The sequence below is a fragment of the Sciurus vulgaris genome, assembly GCF_902686455.1.
Source record: "Sciurus vulgaris genome assembly, chromosome: 1".
NCBI lineage: Eukaryota > Metazoa > Chordata > Mammalia > Rodentia > Sciuridae > Sciurus > Sciurus vulgaris.
The window spans coordinates 117,578,384-117,594,539 of record NC_136461.1 but is presented as its reverse complement, the minus strand read 5'-3'; the positions used below and the strand labels follow the sequence as shown (position 1 = coordinate 117,594,539).

The 16,156-nt window shown below is 46.8% G+C and overlaps 2 protein-coding genes across 6 annotated transcripts; one reads left to right on the top strand and one right to left on the bottom strand.

The window, feature by feature from the left end:
• Window positions 1-27: 27 nt before the first annotated feature.
• Window positions 28-9,212, bottom strand: METTL25B (methyltransferase like 25B). Of its 2 annotated transcripts, XM_079100497.1 has the most exons (8): window positions 8,737-9,212; window positions 5,770-5,894; window positions 5,411-5,603; window positions 4,844-4,906; window positions 4,498-4,641; window positions 2,752-3,236; window positions 739-923; window positions 28-469 (listed from the first exon to the last, which is right to left on the bottom strand). In XM_079100497.1, exons 1-8 carry the CDS (start codon window positions 8,845-8,847, stop codon window positions 348-350), a joined length of 1,428 nt encoding a protein of 475 aa, XP_078956623.1. In that variant the 5' UTR covers window positions 8,848-9,212; the 3' UTR covers window positions 28-347. The 2 variants fall into 2 exon arrangements, with proteins under 2 accessions (XP_078956623.1, XP_078956624.1); XM_079100498.1 differs by lacking the exon at window positions 2,752-3,236 and having other exon boundaries at window positions 8,737-9,211.
• Window positions 9,213-9,386: 174 nt separating this feature from the next.
• On the top strand, window positions 9,387-15,752 carry ISG20L2 (interferon stimulated exonuclease gene 20 like 2). Of its 4 annotated transcripts, XM_079100528.1 has the most exons (5): window positions 9,559-9,686; window positions 9,928-10,025; window positions 10,190-11,080; window positions 13,620-13,820; window positions 14,748-15,752. In XM_079100528.1, exons 3-5 carry the CDS (start codon window positions 10,346-10,348, stop codon window positions 14,859-14,861), a joined length of 1,050 nt encoding a protein of 349 aa, XP_078956654.1. In that variant the 5' UTR covers window positions 9,559-9,686; window positions 9,928-10,025; window positions 10,190-10,345; the 3' UTR covers window positions 14,862-15,752. The 4 variants fall into 4 exon arrangements, with proteins under 4 accessions (XP_078956652.1, XP_078956655.1, XP_078956653.1 ...); XM_079100526.1 differs by lacking the exons at window positions 9,559-9,686; window positions 9,928-10,025 and adding an exon at window positions 9,387-9,542; XM_079100529.1 differs by lacking the exon at window positions 9,928-10,025 and having other exon boundaries at window positions 9,549-9,686.
• Window positions 15,753-16,156: the final 404 nt, after the last annotated feature.

The window sequence follows — 16,156 nt, the reverse complement described above, 5'->3', positions numbered from 1 at the left end:
CCCACCTCCAAAAGGATGGAAGTAAAGTCTTCCAGGTTTTTTTATTGTTGTTTTTTTAAATGTTATCATTTACTTATTTTTTGCAGTGCCAGGGATAATTCCCAGGGCCTTCCACATACTAGGCAAGTGCTCTGCCACTGAGCCACCTCCCAAGCCCAGTTTTTAATAAATTAAAAATAGAACTTCACACAACATTACATAACACATGGAGGGAGAGAGAATATGAAATAGAAATTGGTAGAGAGCTAGGATCCCAGGGAGGATGCAGGATGCTGGTACTCTGGTGAGGAGATACTCTGCCACACTGGCACCCTTGTGGTTACAGAAGTGGTCTTCCTTGTGGTATGTCAGCTGTCTTCAGTCTCCAGAGCAGAGAAAGCCTGACCCAGGGGCATCTTGGTGGCCACCAGAACCAGGTTTCTAGGAGAGAGTTCAGGACGGAAGATGGGCAGGATCTCAGCATGGAAGCCTAGAAGAAAGGCAGGGCTAATCAAAAGCCTCGAGACATGTGCCAAATCCTTATCCATCCCCTTTTCCCTAAGGGCAAACAGACCCTGTTTTTAAATTCTCAGTGCTGGGATTCTTGCTTAAAATTTGTTCCAGGAAGGTACCACCGGAGGCTCATTTGGTAGGAATTTCCATTCTTTTAACAACTCCACCCCACCCCACCCCATCCCACCAGTGATGATCCAGGAGCCTGGGACTAGAAGGACCAACCCCAGAACTCCAGCCCCTCACCCTGCTCCTGAAGGTAGAGCAGCCGGTCCAGCAGAATCAATGTCTCTACCAGTGGGGCCAGAAGGAGTGCCAGACTGAAGAAGGCCACCACGCGGTTCTCCTGGGCCTGGTGTGCCCGAAGTGCAGTCAGATTGAGCGGTAGCTGGGGATCCAGCCCCACTCGCTCTAACCCCCGCTGCACATATCTGTGGAATCAGCCCAAAACAGCACTTAGTTTGGTTTTAGGAACCTTCACTTCCCACTTAAACTTTTCCTGTCCCTGATTTTTTTTTTTTTCGGGGGGTGGGTATCAGGGATTGAACTCAGGGACACTTGATCACTGTGCCACATTTCCAGCCCTGTTTTATATTTTATTTAGAGACAGGGCCTCACTGAGTTGCTTAGTGCCTTGCTTTTTGCTAAGGCTGGCTTTGAACTCCCAATCCTTGTGCCTCAGTCTCCCAAGCAGCTGGGATTACAGATGTGCACTACCATGACTGACACCTGTCCCTAATTTGATTCCAACTTTGCTACCTTAATATGCATTTTTAAATTGTATTTTTTTTGGGGGGGCGGATAGGGGCAGTGCTGGGGAGGATTGAACCCAGGGATGCCTTACCACTGAGCTTCAATCCTCAGCCCCTTTGTATTTTGAGACACGGTCTTGCTAACTTGTCCAGGCTGGCCTGGAACTTGTGATCCTCCTGTCTCAGCCTCTCAAGTTGCTAGGATTACAAGTGTGAGCCACCATATCCAGCCTTATTTTTTTTTTTTTTTTTTAAGAGGTGAGGTCTTACTAAATTGCTCAGGCTGGCTCTAAAGTCAGACTCGAGAGATCCTCCTGCCTTAGCCTCTTGAGTGGCTGGAACTAAAGGCATTCACCATAGTGCCTGACCTAATAGGTGTAGATTTTTTGTTTTTCTTTCTTTCTTTTTTTTTTTTGGTGGTACTAGGGATTGAACCCAGGGCCTCACACGTACTAGGCAGGTGCCCTACCACTGAGCTACATCCTCAGCCTTAATATATATTTTTAAATGTTTCTCTGGCTGTGAACTGATCTAATAGCAAATTGATCCAAAAACTTATTTAGCCAGTTTTGTCCAAATTAGCCATATTTTTAGCATTTAAAAAATAATGAAAGTTGGCCCCAGCTGTGCACACATGTAATCTGGACATTCAAAAGACTGAGGCAGGAAGATCACAAGTTCAAAGCCAGCCTTGACAATTTAGTGAGATGCTGTCTCAAAATTTAAGTTTTTATTATTTTTCAATTTTAAAAAAATTTAAAGGGCTGGAAATGTAGCACAATGGCACCTGCCACTACCAGTGAGGCCCTGGATTCAATCACTTGTACCACCAAAAAAAAAAAAAAATACAACTTTACATTTGACTAGAGTATAGCTTGGTGGTGTTTGCCTAGTAAAGCCCTGGGTTCAATTACCAGTGCTGCAAAACAAATTTTATGAACTAAGTGTGGTGGTGCATACCTATAATCCCAGCTCCTTGGGAGGCTGAGGCAGGAGGATCATGAGTTCAAAACCAGCCTCAGCAACTTATGGAGGCCATAAGCAACTTGGTGAGGCCCTGTCTCTAAATAAAAAATAAAAAGAGCTGGCTCAGTGGTTGAACACTCCTGGGTTCAATCTCCAGTACCAAAAAAAATTATTATTTTTTTTTTTCCTTTCATTTTGGGTGGTAATGGGGATTGAAGCCAGGGGTGCTCTACCACTGAGCTATATACCCCACCCTTTTGACTTTTCATTTTAAGACATAGTCTTGCTAAATTTTCCAGGCTGGCCTTGAATTTGTGATCCTCTTGCCTGAACCTCCTGAGGAGCCGGGGTTATAGGGGTGTGCCACTGCACCCAGCAAATGAACAACTTCTTTCAAAGAAATTTGGAGAAGTTGCCCCAGTCAGAAAACTGAACATCACTCCTCTGGGCAGATATTTTCTTTGTATGTGCTGACAAATGGGGATCAGTTGGGAATCAGGTCTCTAGTTAGTGACCCCCCAGCCCCGCACCGCAACCTCACTCTTCGATCTTGAGCTCATGGACCCTGGGGATTCCCTGCACCCCAGGCCGACGGAGCTCAGGCCGGGCATGTCGGATGACCATCTCCAGTGCTGCTCGGTAGCAGTGGGTTCGGAGGCCAGGGCCAGCTTTGTGTAGCCGCTCAGCATATTCCTCCAGGGCATGGCAGGCCCCCTCCCGGAGCCTGTAGGGCAGTTCATAGCCAGGCAGCCCAGCCACCCACTGACTCAGTGGGTAGCCTCCAGGATCGCTAAGCTTCATATAGCAGCAGCCCACTGAGGCCAGGGCCACCACCTGAGGGCAGCAGCAGAAGTGTCTCAGCAAGGCCACACTCAGATCCCCACAGGCATGGAGTCCTGTCAGCAGTAAGCGGGCGGTGCCATGCTGTGAGTTGTCCAGTGGAAGCAGAAGCTCCTCACACAGGGCTGTGGGGTCCACCCACTGAACCACATGGTAGGGAGAGTGGCGAGGGCCGGTTTGGGCCACCTGTGGAGGCAAGACAGGACAAAGCCAGATGGAAACTTTCTTGTCCCCAGACCACTTCAGGCCACAGGAAGAGATGTGCTCCATTGTTACTTCCCTAGGAGGAATGTGGGAAAGAAGCTGGGCCACAGGAGAGGGCTGGACCATGAATCAAGAGACAGGATTATTAATTTTGTAAATATTCATCTCAGACTCAGTTTTTCTTTCTTCTTATTTGGCTGTGCTAACAATCAAACCCAGAGCCTTGTACATGCTAGACCAGGACTCTACTACTCAGATAGACCCTTAGCCTCCTCAGTTTTTGTTTCGCAGGACTGGTGAGTGAACTGAGGGGCACCAGTGTAGACACTGAACTGCATCCCCAGCCCTTTTATTTATATTGAGATAGGGTCTTAAGTTGCTCAGGCTGGCCTTGAACTTATGATACTCCTGCCTCAGGTTCCTGAATGTGCCACCGTACCCAGCTCTAACTGATAATGGGTTTAGTATCTGATAGGACTGGGGATGTAGCTCAGTGGTCGAGTGCTTGCCTGGCATAAACAAGACCCGGGTTTGATTCCCAGCACCACAAAAGTAGTAATAACTGACTGGCCACATAATAGGCTGTTGTGAGAAGAACATATTGGTGTGGAAAGTATTTTGTTGTTTTGGGTACTAGGAATTGATTCCAGAGATGCTTTACCACTGAGTTACAGCCCTCGCTCTTTTTATTTTTTTTGTACTGGGGATTGAAACTAGGTACTTTACTACTGAGCTACATTCTTAGCCCTTTTTATTTATTTTTTTAAATATACATATATATTTATATTTTAGTTGTAGCTGGGCACAAAACCTTTATTTTATTTATTCTTATGTGGTGCTGAGGATCGAACCCAGTGCCTTGCACTTGCTAGGCAAATGCTCTACCACTGAGCCAAAACCCAAGCCCCTTTTTTATTTTTCAAGAGACAATGTCTTGAAGTTGCTTAAATCCTCCCTAAGTTGCTGAGGTTTGCCCCTAACTTCCAACCCTACTGCTTCAGCCTCCCAAGTTGCTGAGGTTATAGGCATGTGCTATCACAACCAGTATGGAAAGCACTTTGTAATTATAAAGTGCCTTTGAGATGTGGGGAGGCTTTGGGGAAGGGAAAAAGAAAGCAGAAATAGAGACATTATCACCTCAAGCCTAGAAACTTAAACTGGGGATTCAATCTCCATGCCCAATTCTAGCCAAGCCGACTCTACTCTACTCCTGCAGTCCAGGCTGCAGTAAGGGGTAATCTACCTGTGGGTTCCTCTTCTCCTCTTTTTCTAGAGACTGAAGGAGTTCCTGGTCCAGGCGCTGGGCTCTTTCCACCAGTCTCTGATCCCCTTCAATGCTCTTCACCATCAGTCCCAGCCCCAGAGACATGAAGCGGGAGAGGTGGCCCTGAAGTCATGAAAGGGGGAGGACAGAGACAGCCTTGTTCAATGCCTATCCACTGTTATCCTCAGTGGTCTGGACACCCATATTCCAGGCCCCACAGAAGGCTTAGATTCTGCCCTGCCTGGTGTACAGTTTCTCATCGCCTAGGCTGAGGTCTGATTACCTGCCTTTTAGATGTTCTGTCCTCATGATTCATTTGTCTCACCTGGCCTGAACCCACGTCCACAACCTGGGTGCATCCTGTGAGATCACTCAGCTTCTTTACCAACTGAAAAAGGAGGGAACAAAGGTCTCCTGGCCATTGGCTCTTGACTCCCAGAGCAAACACCAGGGTAGAGTGTTTGGGTATGAGGGTAGAGGAGTCAAAGATAGAAATGGAAGATGGATACAGGGTGCCATGAAAGATATGAGAGATGGAAAACAGTAAAAGATGAGGGTGGTTCCCATCCCAGGTTCTGGCCATTTTGCTTGCCCTTCAGGTCAGTGACTCAATCTCCTCCACAGAACAAGAACCCTGTGGTAAAGCCAAAAACAGACTGTGGAGTTGTGAAAACTGGGAATAAGAGTGATTCAGTTATAGCCTGTCAACCAGTCCAGCAAAAGGATGGAGAAAAACCCCACCCAGCATGGAGATAAAGATTATATCTGCTGAGGAAGGGAACTTCTAGGACTTCCAGTGCTGCATGTGAGATAAAGGGCACACACTTTTGTAACCCAGGGATTTATGAAGTACCTGGGTTCCCAAATACCATCTATATTATAGCCATCTCACCTCTCCCAGTCTTCGGATCTCATGCTGTTTCTTGGGCCTGACATGTTTCCGGAAGGGGGCTGTCAGTCGGGAGCTCTGGCTGGGGTTCTCCAGGAACTCTGAAGGGGTTTGAAAGCCAGGCGTCCGGGTAAAGGCCAGGGCATATGCTGTGGACTTCAGGGCCAGCAGGGTGAGTGGCCAAACCGACCTGTACCTGAGACAGTCCAGCCCAGGTCACCAGTGAATCACCCTATCACATTCCCAGGGCAGCAGTTTACAACCCAGGGACCCAGGAAGAGCTTTTGAGACTCTCTGAGCAATAGCCTGTTTCTGGACCCAGTACCTTGGGTTCTCCAGCACAGGACCCCTTTAGCCCATACCTGACCACCTCCCCTTCCCCAGGCCTCCCCAGTAGCAGTGTGGCCAGCTGTGGTGGGTTCAATCCATCCAGTGCTTCCTGCCATGAGCAAGGGATTGTGCCCCATAGGTTGTCTGTGAAAAATTCCTGCAGGAAAAGGGAAAAAGCAGTAAGCAAGATAGTACACTGCTATCATTCCCATTGTCCCCTGCTCTCCTCTCCCCAGCAATAATCTGTTGTTGTATATGCTGAACATTTGTGTATTTTTGCTCATTGATTTATTCACCATAAATTCTAGGGCTAAGTGGGAGTGCTGGCTCACGCCTACAATCCCAGTAACTTGGGTGGCTGAGGCAGGAGAATCACAAGTTTGGGGCCAGCCTCAGCAGCTTAGTGAGACCCTGCCTCAAAATTTAAAAAAGGGCTGGGGATGTAACTCGATGGTAGAGTACTATAATCACAAATCTCACCATTATGTACAACCATAATGCATCAATTTAAAAATGGAAAAAATAACTTGTTTCATTTTAAAAGATGGTAGAGTACACTTGGGTTCAATCCCTAGTTACCACAAAATTAAGTAATTAATTCTGGGGCTTTGGGTCATGTACCAAGTTCCTAATCTAAGCTCAGAAAATACAATAGTAAAGCACAGGCTGCTTCATATAGCCACTGGCTACAACCAGCAAATACCTCCTACTCTTTGGAATCAGCTCTTTTCTCAAGCCTGCTCCAGTCTCCCCAACTCCCAAGTGGTTGACCTGGGCGCAGCAGCAAACACCTGTAATTCTAGCAATGTGGGAGGCTGAGACAGAAGGATTGCAAGTTCAAGGCCAGCCTCAGCAACTTGAACTCTCTCAAAATAAAAAGTAAAAAGGACTGGGGGTGTAGCATAGTGGCAAAGCACTCTCCAGTGCCAAAAGAAAAAAACAAAAACAAAACCTTTTTTAAAAAGGGAAAATTGACTCCATGAGATAGTTTTTTTTGTTGTTGTTGTTTTTCCTTTTTGATACTGGGGATTGAACCCAATGGTGCTACAATCTCAGCCCTCCCCACCTTTTATCTTGAGACAGGGTCTCGCTAAATTTCTTTAAGACCTCACTAAGTTGCTGAGGCTGACCTTGAACTTGGAATCCTCCTGCCTCAGTCTCTCATGAGTATTATAGGTGTGGGCCACTTCTGGGCTTAAGGTAGATGCTATTTTAACCCCCATTCTACAGATGTGGAAACTGATGTACAGCAATTAAATAATTAGCCCAAATCAGAAAGCTAGTAAGTTGTGGGCTGGAGTTGTGGCTAAGTGGTAGAGCACTAGTCTGCCATGTGTGAGACCCTGGGTTTAATCCTCTGCACCACATATATATATATATATAAATATAAGATTCATTGACAACTAAAATATATATATATATATATATATATATACATATGTATATATAACATATATTTTTTAAAGCTAGTAAATAGCAGAGCTGGGACTTAAAACCAATTTTACTCTTGAGTTCTTGATCTTAACCAGTCTGCTCTATTGCCTTTCTGTGGAGGAAGAACATTCCAGGCAGATCAATAACTGCAAACTGCAAAGGCCCAGATGCCTTTGTGGAACAGAAACCAGGCCAATTTGCAGTACAACAGAGTGAATGTAAGAAGAGAATGAAAAACTGATGAGGTTGAAGAGGCAATAGGCCAGATCATATATGGCTTTTTTTTTTTTTTTTTTTTTTTGGTACCAGGGATTGAACCCAGGGGCACTAAACACTGAACCACATCCCCCCCAATCCTTTTTATATTTTACTTTGAGACAGAGTCTCGCCAAGTTGCTCAAGACCTTGCTAAGTTGAACTCATGGTTCGCCTGCCTCAGCCTCCCAAGATGCTGGGATTACAGATGTGCACCACTAACCCCAGCCATATATGGCTTCATAGATAATAAAATTATTTCATCAAAGGACCTAGGAAGCAAGAAATGTCATGATACAATTTACATTTGAAAGAGAAATCTGGCTGCTTCAGTGAAGAGTTGGTTATGGAGGAGCAGAAGTAAATACAGAGAGATGTGAAGAAGTAGTTCAGGGGAGAGATGGTGGCTTTCAGGATGATAGAAATGGATATGGAAAGAAGGAATTTAGAGTCTATTCTGAAGGTAGAGAACTTGAAGGATTAGATTGTGAATCAAGTAACGAGCTGAATAAAGGCTGGCTTTTGGATCTGGGGTCTCCATAATTCAATGGATGCTAGTGCTGTTTACATATGATCTCATTTATTCTTCACAATGATCCTTCAGATACAGATCCACTTTATGGTTTAAACTGGGGGTAAGAGTAAAAAAGAGGAGGAGGAGAAGAAGAAAAGCCTAAGGTTAACATAGTAGAGGAGGGAAGATTCTAGTCCTAGTCTATCTGAAACCCAAGTTGAACTGTCCATAAAACAAGGAATTTATTCAAAGCGTGAATGAATGAACCCATGTGTTCTTGGAACACCTCTTATATTTCTAGGAGAGTTCAACGCACCTGCGGCACTGCTCAAATGTCCATGTATTTTATTTTTATTTTTTTTTTGGCGGTTCTGGGGATCAAACTCAGGGACTTGTGCTTGCAGTGCAAGCACTCTACCGACTGAGCTATCTCCCCAGCCCTGTCCATGTATTTTATTGCCTTGGATTTTGAAAAGGTTATTAAAAAAACCTTAAGTATTAGGAAAAAGGGGGGAATCACTCCAGTTTTTTTTTTTTTAATTTGTAAATGGACACAATACCTTTACTTTTTAAATTTTTATGTGCTGCTGAGGATGCAACCAGTGCCTCACACGTGCTAGGAAAGCGCTCCACCACTAAGCTACAACCCCAGCACTGAATCACTCCAATTTTAAGCTTTTCTTGTACAAAGACAAACTCATAGATCAAAAGCTAATTCTCCGAATTTTCTCCCTGTAGTGGGCACCTAGCCAACCACACGACCAGACGCACCCCGCCCACACCCCTGTGGCCTCACGATGATGTAGGCATCCAGGATGGAACGGTAGAGTGCCAGGACACGGGTGAGGTTCACAGCTAGCTGCCTCCTCTCCTCCTGAGAGAGGCCCCGGGCGGAGACACCCGGCATTCCGGGATACAGTCGGTGGCGCAGTGGGCGAGAACACGCAGTAAGGTGGGAACCAGGGTCAGAACCACGCTGGCCCAGGACCCGGGCTGGGTTCAGCTCCGAAGGCCGAACGGGAAGAGTTTCGAACTCGGTCTTGGACGCAGCTTTTCCAGGAAACCATACTGGAGTTGAAAATAGGTTCACTGCCCTACCGCCGACGTCACGAGTAAAGACGTCTCACTGCGCTGTGTCCGCGTCCGAGACTCGTAGGACAGGGTGACAGCACAGTGACGCCACAGACGCTTGCAGCCACCCTACGCTCACGAAGTGGGAGGGCGAAACTCAAGGTCCCGCCCTTTCCCGTACAAGGCCCTCCCCTCCCGGAAGTGGGGCCTTGGTTTCCCGGCGCGCTGCAGTTCGGGCTTGTAGCGGCTTATCCTTACCTTCGAGTTGTACCTCCACGGGGCTAGAGGGGCCGGGGAGCGAATCCCGCCCCCGCCCCCACCCACACCACCCCCGCCGCCACCGCCGCTGCCGCTCCTTACACACTCGGAATCACTGGCTTCGCTACCGGAAGCGGGGGCGCTGCGGGCGCGCGCGCGCCGTCCCCCAGCGCGTTCCAACCCGCGCGCCTGCCGTCCTGGGGCTCGTCGGCGCGCGCCGATTTCCGCCTCCGGCTCGGGACGCTTCCGTTCCTAGTGGGGCCCATCTTGGAGGTAGGTATATGGGTTTGTGGGGACGATCCCCACCGGGAGGACAGTCAAAATGGGCTTACTGAGGTGGGCTACCTCGATTGTTAATTCCCTGCCACCCAGCACCTCTGTCCTGTGGTGTCGAAGGTCTCTGCCTGGAGGACTCGGGTAAGATACGTGTGGAGATTACCTTCCCCCAAGTAGATCCGAGGGAGAAAAGTGCCTGAATTTGTGTCTGTTCGTGGGCCCAGGACTCAGATGCCGCCTGTGCCGTACTCTTGTATTGTACTCCTCGCTTGAGCATATTAGACATTGTTTTTCTAGTCGGATTACAGAACTCGCCTATTCTGGCTTCCCGGACCTCAAGCTTCGAACTCGATGGACTCTTTGAGTCCTTCTTTTTCGTTAGTGCTGGGGATGGAACCCAGGCCTTCCGTCATGCTAAGCACTGCACTCTACCATTGAGCTCAGTCCTTCGTTTTCACAAATAGACGGAGACCTAAAAAGGTGAATGACATTCCTAAAACCGTGGGGTTGTGAGTTGTGGGGCTTCCTGGTCACACCAGTACTCCTTTCATGTTACAGTTTCATTTCCCCTCTGATAAGTTGTTTTGATGTCTTCCCTCTTTTACATCTCACAGAGACTGGTCTTCTCTCATTTCTTCCCCTAGGCCTATGGGTGCAGCTACCAGGATCACTTTCTTCCCCAGGGTTTTCTGCAGACCTTCTCATGTTGGACAATGTGATTCATCAGAGAGAGAGTCCCTCCTCCTCTTCCTATCCATGAGCCACTCTTCCCAACTGCTCTCCCATCATCCACTGCCCTCATGTCTACCATACTCCTGAATCTGGATTTTGGGGGATCTCCACCCAAAAAGGCATTAGAAGGGAATGCCAAGCATCGAAAGTTTGTTAAGAAGCGCCGGCTCTTGGAACAAAAGGGCTTTCTCAATAAAAAGAAGCAGACCCCTAGCAAGGTGACTAAGTTGCACTCAGAACCTCCAAAGAAAGGGGAAAATGTGAGAGTGGATGGCACTTGGAAGATCCCTCCCCTTTCAAGAAAGAAGACACCTGCACCCAGCACTGGGTCAGGATTGTCCCTGGATAAGAAAACTGCAGTGCCTTGGCTGACCCCTGCCCCTTCAAAGAAGGCTAATTCTGTTGCAGCTAAAGTAGATTTGCTGGGGGAGTTCCAGAGTGCCCTTCCAAAGATTAAGAGCCACCCAACTCGCTCCCAGAAGAAGGCCCCCCAGAAGAAGAACCCTCCTCAGAACAATGTCACACAGAATTCCACCAGAAGTAACTTAGAAAATAAGTGCTCTGGAGCATCCCAGAAATTGCCAGGGAAGATGGTGGCAATTGACTGTGAGATGGTGGGCACAGGACCCAAAGGGCATGTTAGTTCCTTGGCTCGATGTAGCATTGTCAACTATGATGGAGATGTGCTTTATGATGAGTACATCCTTCCCCCCTGCCACATTGTGGACTACCGAACCAAATGGAGCGGAATCTGCAAGAAGCACATGGTGAATGCTACACCCTTTAAGATTGCTCGGAGCCAGGTGAGAGGCATGGGTCTTGATGGTGACAGTGAGGTGGGTGGGGAGAGTCTGAGACGTTTTTTTCCCCATGGTACTGGGGGTATGAACCCAGGGGGTACTGTACTACTGATCTACATCACCAACCCTTTTTGTGTTTTATTTTGAGACAAGTCCTCGGTGAATTGCCCAGTATGGCCTTGAACTTGTGATCCTCTTGGCTCAGCCTCCTTGAGTAGCCGGGATAACAGGTGTGTGCCACCACACCTGGCTGTCCAAAATCTTCAGCAAACACTATCACTAGGAAAATGTTAAAGGACTGTGGAGAGAGAGAGAAAAGTATCAGATGGTTTAGAAAGCTCATATTGGTGTAAGGAGGGTGGGAAGTAATGTACGATTAGGTAGTAAAACAGATTTCACTATCAAGACCTATTTTAGTTATCCAGTGGGATTGACCTGGTGACTGGAGTATGCTTAGAGAAGTAACAGCCGGTGATGAAACTGAGCAGAGCAGCAGGCATGAGGGTCAGGAAAGAGTGCTATTGGGGAATGCCTTATAGAATTGGAGTCTAGGATTGAGAGAAGCCTAGAGGCCTTCCCAAGCAAAAAGTAGCCTGGGAGCTGGATGCAGTGACACATGCCTTTGATTCTAGTTAATTCTGGCGACTGAGGCAGAGGGATCCCAAGTTTGAGCCAGCCTGGGCAATAGTGGTAGAGCGTTTGCCTAGCATAAGTGAAGCCTTGGGTTCAATCCCCAGTATCACGAAAAGAAAAGAAAAAAAAAGTAGCCTGGGACAGTGTGTAAAGTGTTGGTAGGGGAGGGCAGAAAGCCGTTAAAAGAGTCAAAGCTTACGTGTATAAAAGAGACAGGTGGCCTGTGCTGAAAGGCATGAAAGACACGCAGTCAGTATACAGGGTTCATCTCACTTATTCAGCCAACCTATTCATTCTAGTGCTTTGGTGAATTTTGAGAGCACAATAAGAAACAAAAAAGGAGACTGAGCTGGGAAAGGTGAAGGAAAAAAAGAGTGAAAGATTCACTTGTGCTGGCGCACACCTGTGATCCCCGTGGCTTTTAGGCTGAGACAGGATAGTGAGTTCAGAGCCAGCCTCAGCAATTGGGAGGCACTAAGTAACTCAGTGAGACCCTGTCTCTAAATAAAATACACAATAGGGCTGGGGTTGTGGCTCAGTGGTTGAGTGCCCCTGGGTTCAATCCCTATCCCATACTCCCCCCCCCCACCCTCCTGCACCCTCCCCCCAAAAAAACAAAACAGATTCAGCTGCTTGGGAGTCCACCAGAGGGTGCCCTTGGTCCATTTTGCAGTTTTAGGTCCCTGCTTTGTTACAATAATTCCTTAAATGCCAGAGGAGTTGTTGGAGGAGGTTCATCAGAGGTCAAGCAGTCGGTTATTAGGCAAGACTTGGGAGGAGTTGAAGGACATCCTCTTCACAGGGGCATAGCTGAGCAAAGGCTTTGGAGAGGGAGAAGATGGGTCTTAGACGACAAATTGTCTCAACTTTAATGAGGGCTAATGTTGAAGTATATATGAAATAAAGGTGGTGAACAGGAAGCTGCCAAGAGTACTAAATACTCAGTTAATTGGACTGCCTCTGGTTTTCATCATAAAGCACTTCCCTGGTGACCAGGCTGGGGTTATAAAACTAAGATATGTTCATTGAGTGTGGCTTCTTTGAGGGGATCTTCTTGGGAGGCCCCGCAGCACTGTTGCTTTTGTTCACAGTCTGTCTGGAACCCCATTTTGGGAATGACCTTCAGAGCCCACAGCATATTCATTGATTGTTGGTAGTGTGTCTTTGTGCTTTAAGATCCTGAAATGGTGAGAAGTTACTTGATTCCAAGACTAGTGTAAGTAAGGTTTTCTCTGCAGCTGTAGTTGATGGTGGTTTTGTTTGTTTGTTTGAAGCCAGGGATGCTTTACCACTTAGCTACATCCCCATCCCTTTTTATTTTTTTATTTTGAGACAGGGGTCTCACCAAATTGCCTAGGCTGACCTGGAATTTGTGATCTTCCTGCTTCAGCCTCCTAAGTTGTTAGTATTATAGGGGTGCACCACTGTGCGTGGCAATTCTTAAATCTTTTATAGAGGTAGTTCTTTGAGAGTGATGGAAACCAGACTGTCTTCTCCCCAAAGGAACCATACTTATCTGTTTGCCTTTACTCTGGGGGCTTCTGTGACCTCTCTGGAGCCCATCTGTGGTTTCATGGGTCTCATTCATGTGTATTTCAGGAGAAAGAAAATCTGTGGGAGAGAGCATTTCAAGGATGGGGCAGATGGGCCATAGTAAAAAGAAACCAGAGGGAGTTGTGCACAGTGGTGCATGCCTGTAATCTTAGCAATTTGGGGAGGCCGAGGCAGGAGGATCCCAAGTTTGAGCCAACATGGGCAACTTAGCAAGACCCCATCTCAAAATAGAAAAGAAAAAGGTCTGGGGAATGTAACTAAGAAACCAGAGGAACCAGTGGCCATGTTGGACTTCCTGGGTATAGGACTCCAGCTGAGTCTTCTTTCTTCCCATCCCCTTTCACTCCTATTCCAGATCTTGAAGATAATCTTGGGAAAGATTGTGGTGGGGCATGCCATCCACAATGACTTCAAAGCCCTGCAGTACTTTCACCCCAAGTCCCTCACCCGAGACACCTCTCAAATACCCCTCCTCAACCGGAAAGCCAATTGCCCGGAGAATGCCACCATGTCTCTGAAGCGCCTCACCAAGCAGCTGCTACATCGGGACATACAGGTAGCCTCTCCCTTGGCGCCACCCCTTCACACATATCTTGGATGCACTGCAGGCTCTGACCACAGAATTGCTCAGGCTGCAGAGCTCCAAATGGCTTCTCTGATAGAGAGAGCTTTGGGGTAAGGGGCCCAGTAGTCTCTCCCATCTGTACATAGAGACAGTAATTCCTGTGGATAATAATTCCTACTTCATGGAATGTTCCAGATGGTACTTTGGAAAAGGAAAAAAAGTCCAAAGTGGCTATAAAACCCTAAACAAAAGAAAGAAAACAGGTAGTGGTCTAAAAGAATAAGGAGCTGGGTGTGATGGCACACATGTGTAATCCCATTTCCCTGGGAGGCTGAGGGAAGAGGAACACAAGTTCAAGGCCAGCTTCTGCAATTAAGCAAGACCCTGTCTAATTTAAAAAAAAAAAAAAAAAGGCAAGGGGAGTGCTAGAGATGCTGCTCAGTGTGCTCAGTGGTAGAGCATCCCTGGGTTCAGTCCCCAGTACCAAAAAAACAAAGAACATGAAGCTAAGGACTACTAAGATATTTTACATGCTCAGCATTCAAGGAGGGGTGGTCACCCAGAAGGCGGCTGTAGATATATGTCATATAGAGAACAGTTAGGAACTAGGGAAGGTAGAAGACCTATCTTTGGTATGTCTCCTCTATAGAACTTAGAGTAATATGGCATACACATGCTGCCATATTACTCTAAGTTCTATGGAAGGTAATGCCTCTGTAGAGGTAGACAGTAGCAAGAATTTCCTGGGAGTTGAATCCCTGAAATTAGATAAAGAGAAGGGACCCTCCAGAGTTGTGTCTTTGCAGCCTACTAACTGTAGAAGAAACAGCATGGAGTGGCAGGGCAAGGGGCAGAATCCACTAGGAAGTAAAGAAACTATTCTTGTGGCCTCATTCTCTTCTCTTTCTCCCTGTTTAGATCGGGAAAGGTGGACATTCCTCTGTGGAAGATGCCCAGGCCACCATGGAGCTGTACAAGTTGGTTGAAGTTGAGTGGGAACAACACCTGGCCCAAAGTCCCCCAAAAAACTAGCAATTGTGGGGAGACAGAGGCAACATCCAGGAGAAACAGGGCCGCAGACCAACACCTGCCTCTTCTAGCTTCACATCTGCAGAAGCTAGACCTGTTGGGGAGAGACACTGTACCCCAGACTTAATACCCATTGAAATTTCAACTCAGCTCTTGTGTCCTGTATCTGGTTAAGTGTCCCATGGAAGTGGGAAACCTTCATGTCAGATTCCAGCCCGAGACTGCTTACTTTAAATGGTGCTAACCACGGGTCCCAGGATTCTTTGTGCCAGTCAAACTTTTTGATTTCCAGGACAGGGCATACTGGGGAATGTAGTTTCCTACATTGCCTTATCACTAGGTAGCCATATGTCTCTTGTATTTTGGAGATGGGTTGGGGGATTGCCCAGGTTGTCCTCCTAGGCTCAAGCAGTCCTCCTACCTCAGCTTCCTGACTAACTGGGAGTGTAGACCTGTGCTACCATGCCCAGCATTTTTTATCTTCACGTAATTAACAGCATCCCTTTTACTTTCAAAAGTATCCTAATTGGATACTGGAGTGTATGGTCACATTACATATCTAAGACTCTGCTTTGGTTCAGAGTCTGCATCCAGCCTGCCAGGATATCACCTGCCAACTTCAAGAAGAGTCACTATTAGTGATGTTTCGTTCTTAGGTTAGAAGGCAATGAGGTAAGAGTATAGCTTAGAAATCAACTTTTCTGATTTAGGAAAAGGAGTCTCTTACCTAAAATAGTAGAGGATTTATTTAATTTAGGTTCTACTTGGAAGATTGAAAATGGATTTACGTGGTTTTAATGTTTTCAGTTTTTGTTTTGTTTTTTGTTTTTAGTCTTTTTCCTTACTAAACTAAACCTCTAAAATTCAAATGATCTCTTTGATAAATTTTTACAATGGAAAACAAATGTGTGGTCATTTCATTTCTTTCCACTTTTCCAGTGCTGGGAATTGAACCCAGGGCCTTGTGCTTAAAAGACAAGCACTTTACCAACTGAGCTATATTCTCAGCCCTCTTTCCCCCACTTTTGTGGTGCTAGAAATTGAACTGAGCCTCACAGGTGCTGGGCAAACACTATACAAACTGAGCTACATCCCCAGCCTGGTGGGTTTTTTTGTTGTTTTTTACTTCACGTTACATGTCATTGTCATAGGTACTATGGCATTGTATAGTTCTTTGAGGGGTCCCAGGGTCTTTGTGGGTGACAGTGAGGCCTTTGTCTGCTGGAAGTCATGGAGAAGTCTTGACCAAGCCCTAGTGTGTAACCCAAGTGATGGTACCTTGTCCTCATCACTACCAC

Excerpts from the sequence above, each read along its gene's own strand:
- METTL25B (XM_079100497.1), bottom strand. The coding sequence starts at position 8,847 with ATGCCGGGTGTCTCCGCCCGGGGCCTCTCTCAGGAGGAGAGGAGGCAG. Across the intron at positions 5,604-5,769 it reads GGGGAAGGGGAGGTGGTCAG|GTACAGGTCGGTTTGGCCAC; the intron begins GTATGGGCTAAA and ends GGACTGTCTCAG. Across the intron at positions 4,642-4,843 it reads TGGACGTGGGTTCAGGCCAG|GGCCACCTCTCCCGCTTCAT; the intron begins GTGAGACAAATG and ends TCATGACTTCAG.
- ISG20L2 (XM_079100526.1), top strand. The coding sequence starts at position 10,346 with ATGTCTACCATACTCCTGAATCTGGATTTTGGGGGATCTCCACCCAAA. Across the intron at positions 11,081-13,619 it reads TTAAGATTGCTCGGAGCCAG|ATCTTGAAGATAATCTTGGG; the intron begins GTGAGAGGCATG and ends CTCCTATTCCAG. Across the intron at positions 13,821-14,747 it reads TGCTACATCGGGACATACAG|ATCGGGAAAGGTGGACATTC; the intron begins GTAGCCTCTCCC and ends CTCCCTGTTTAG.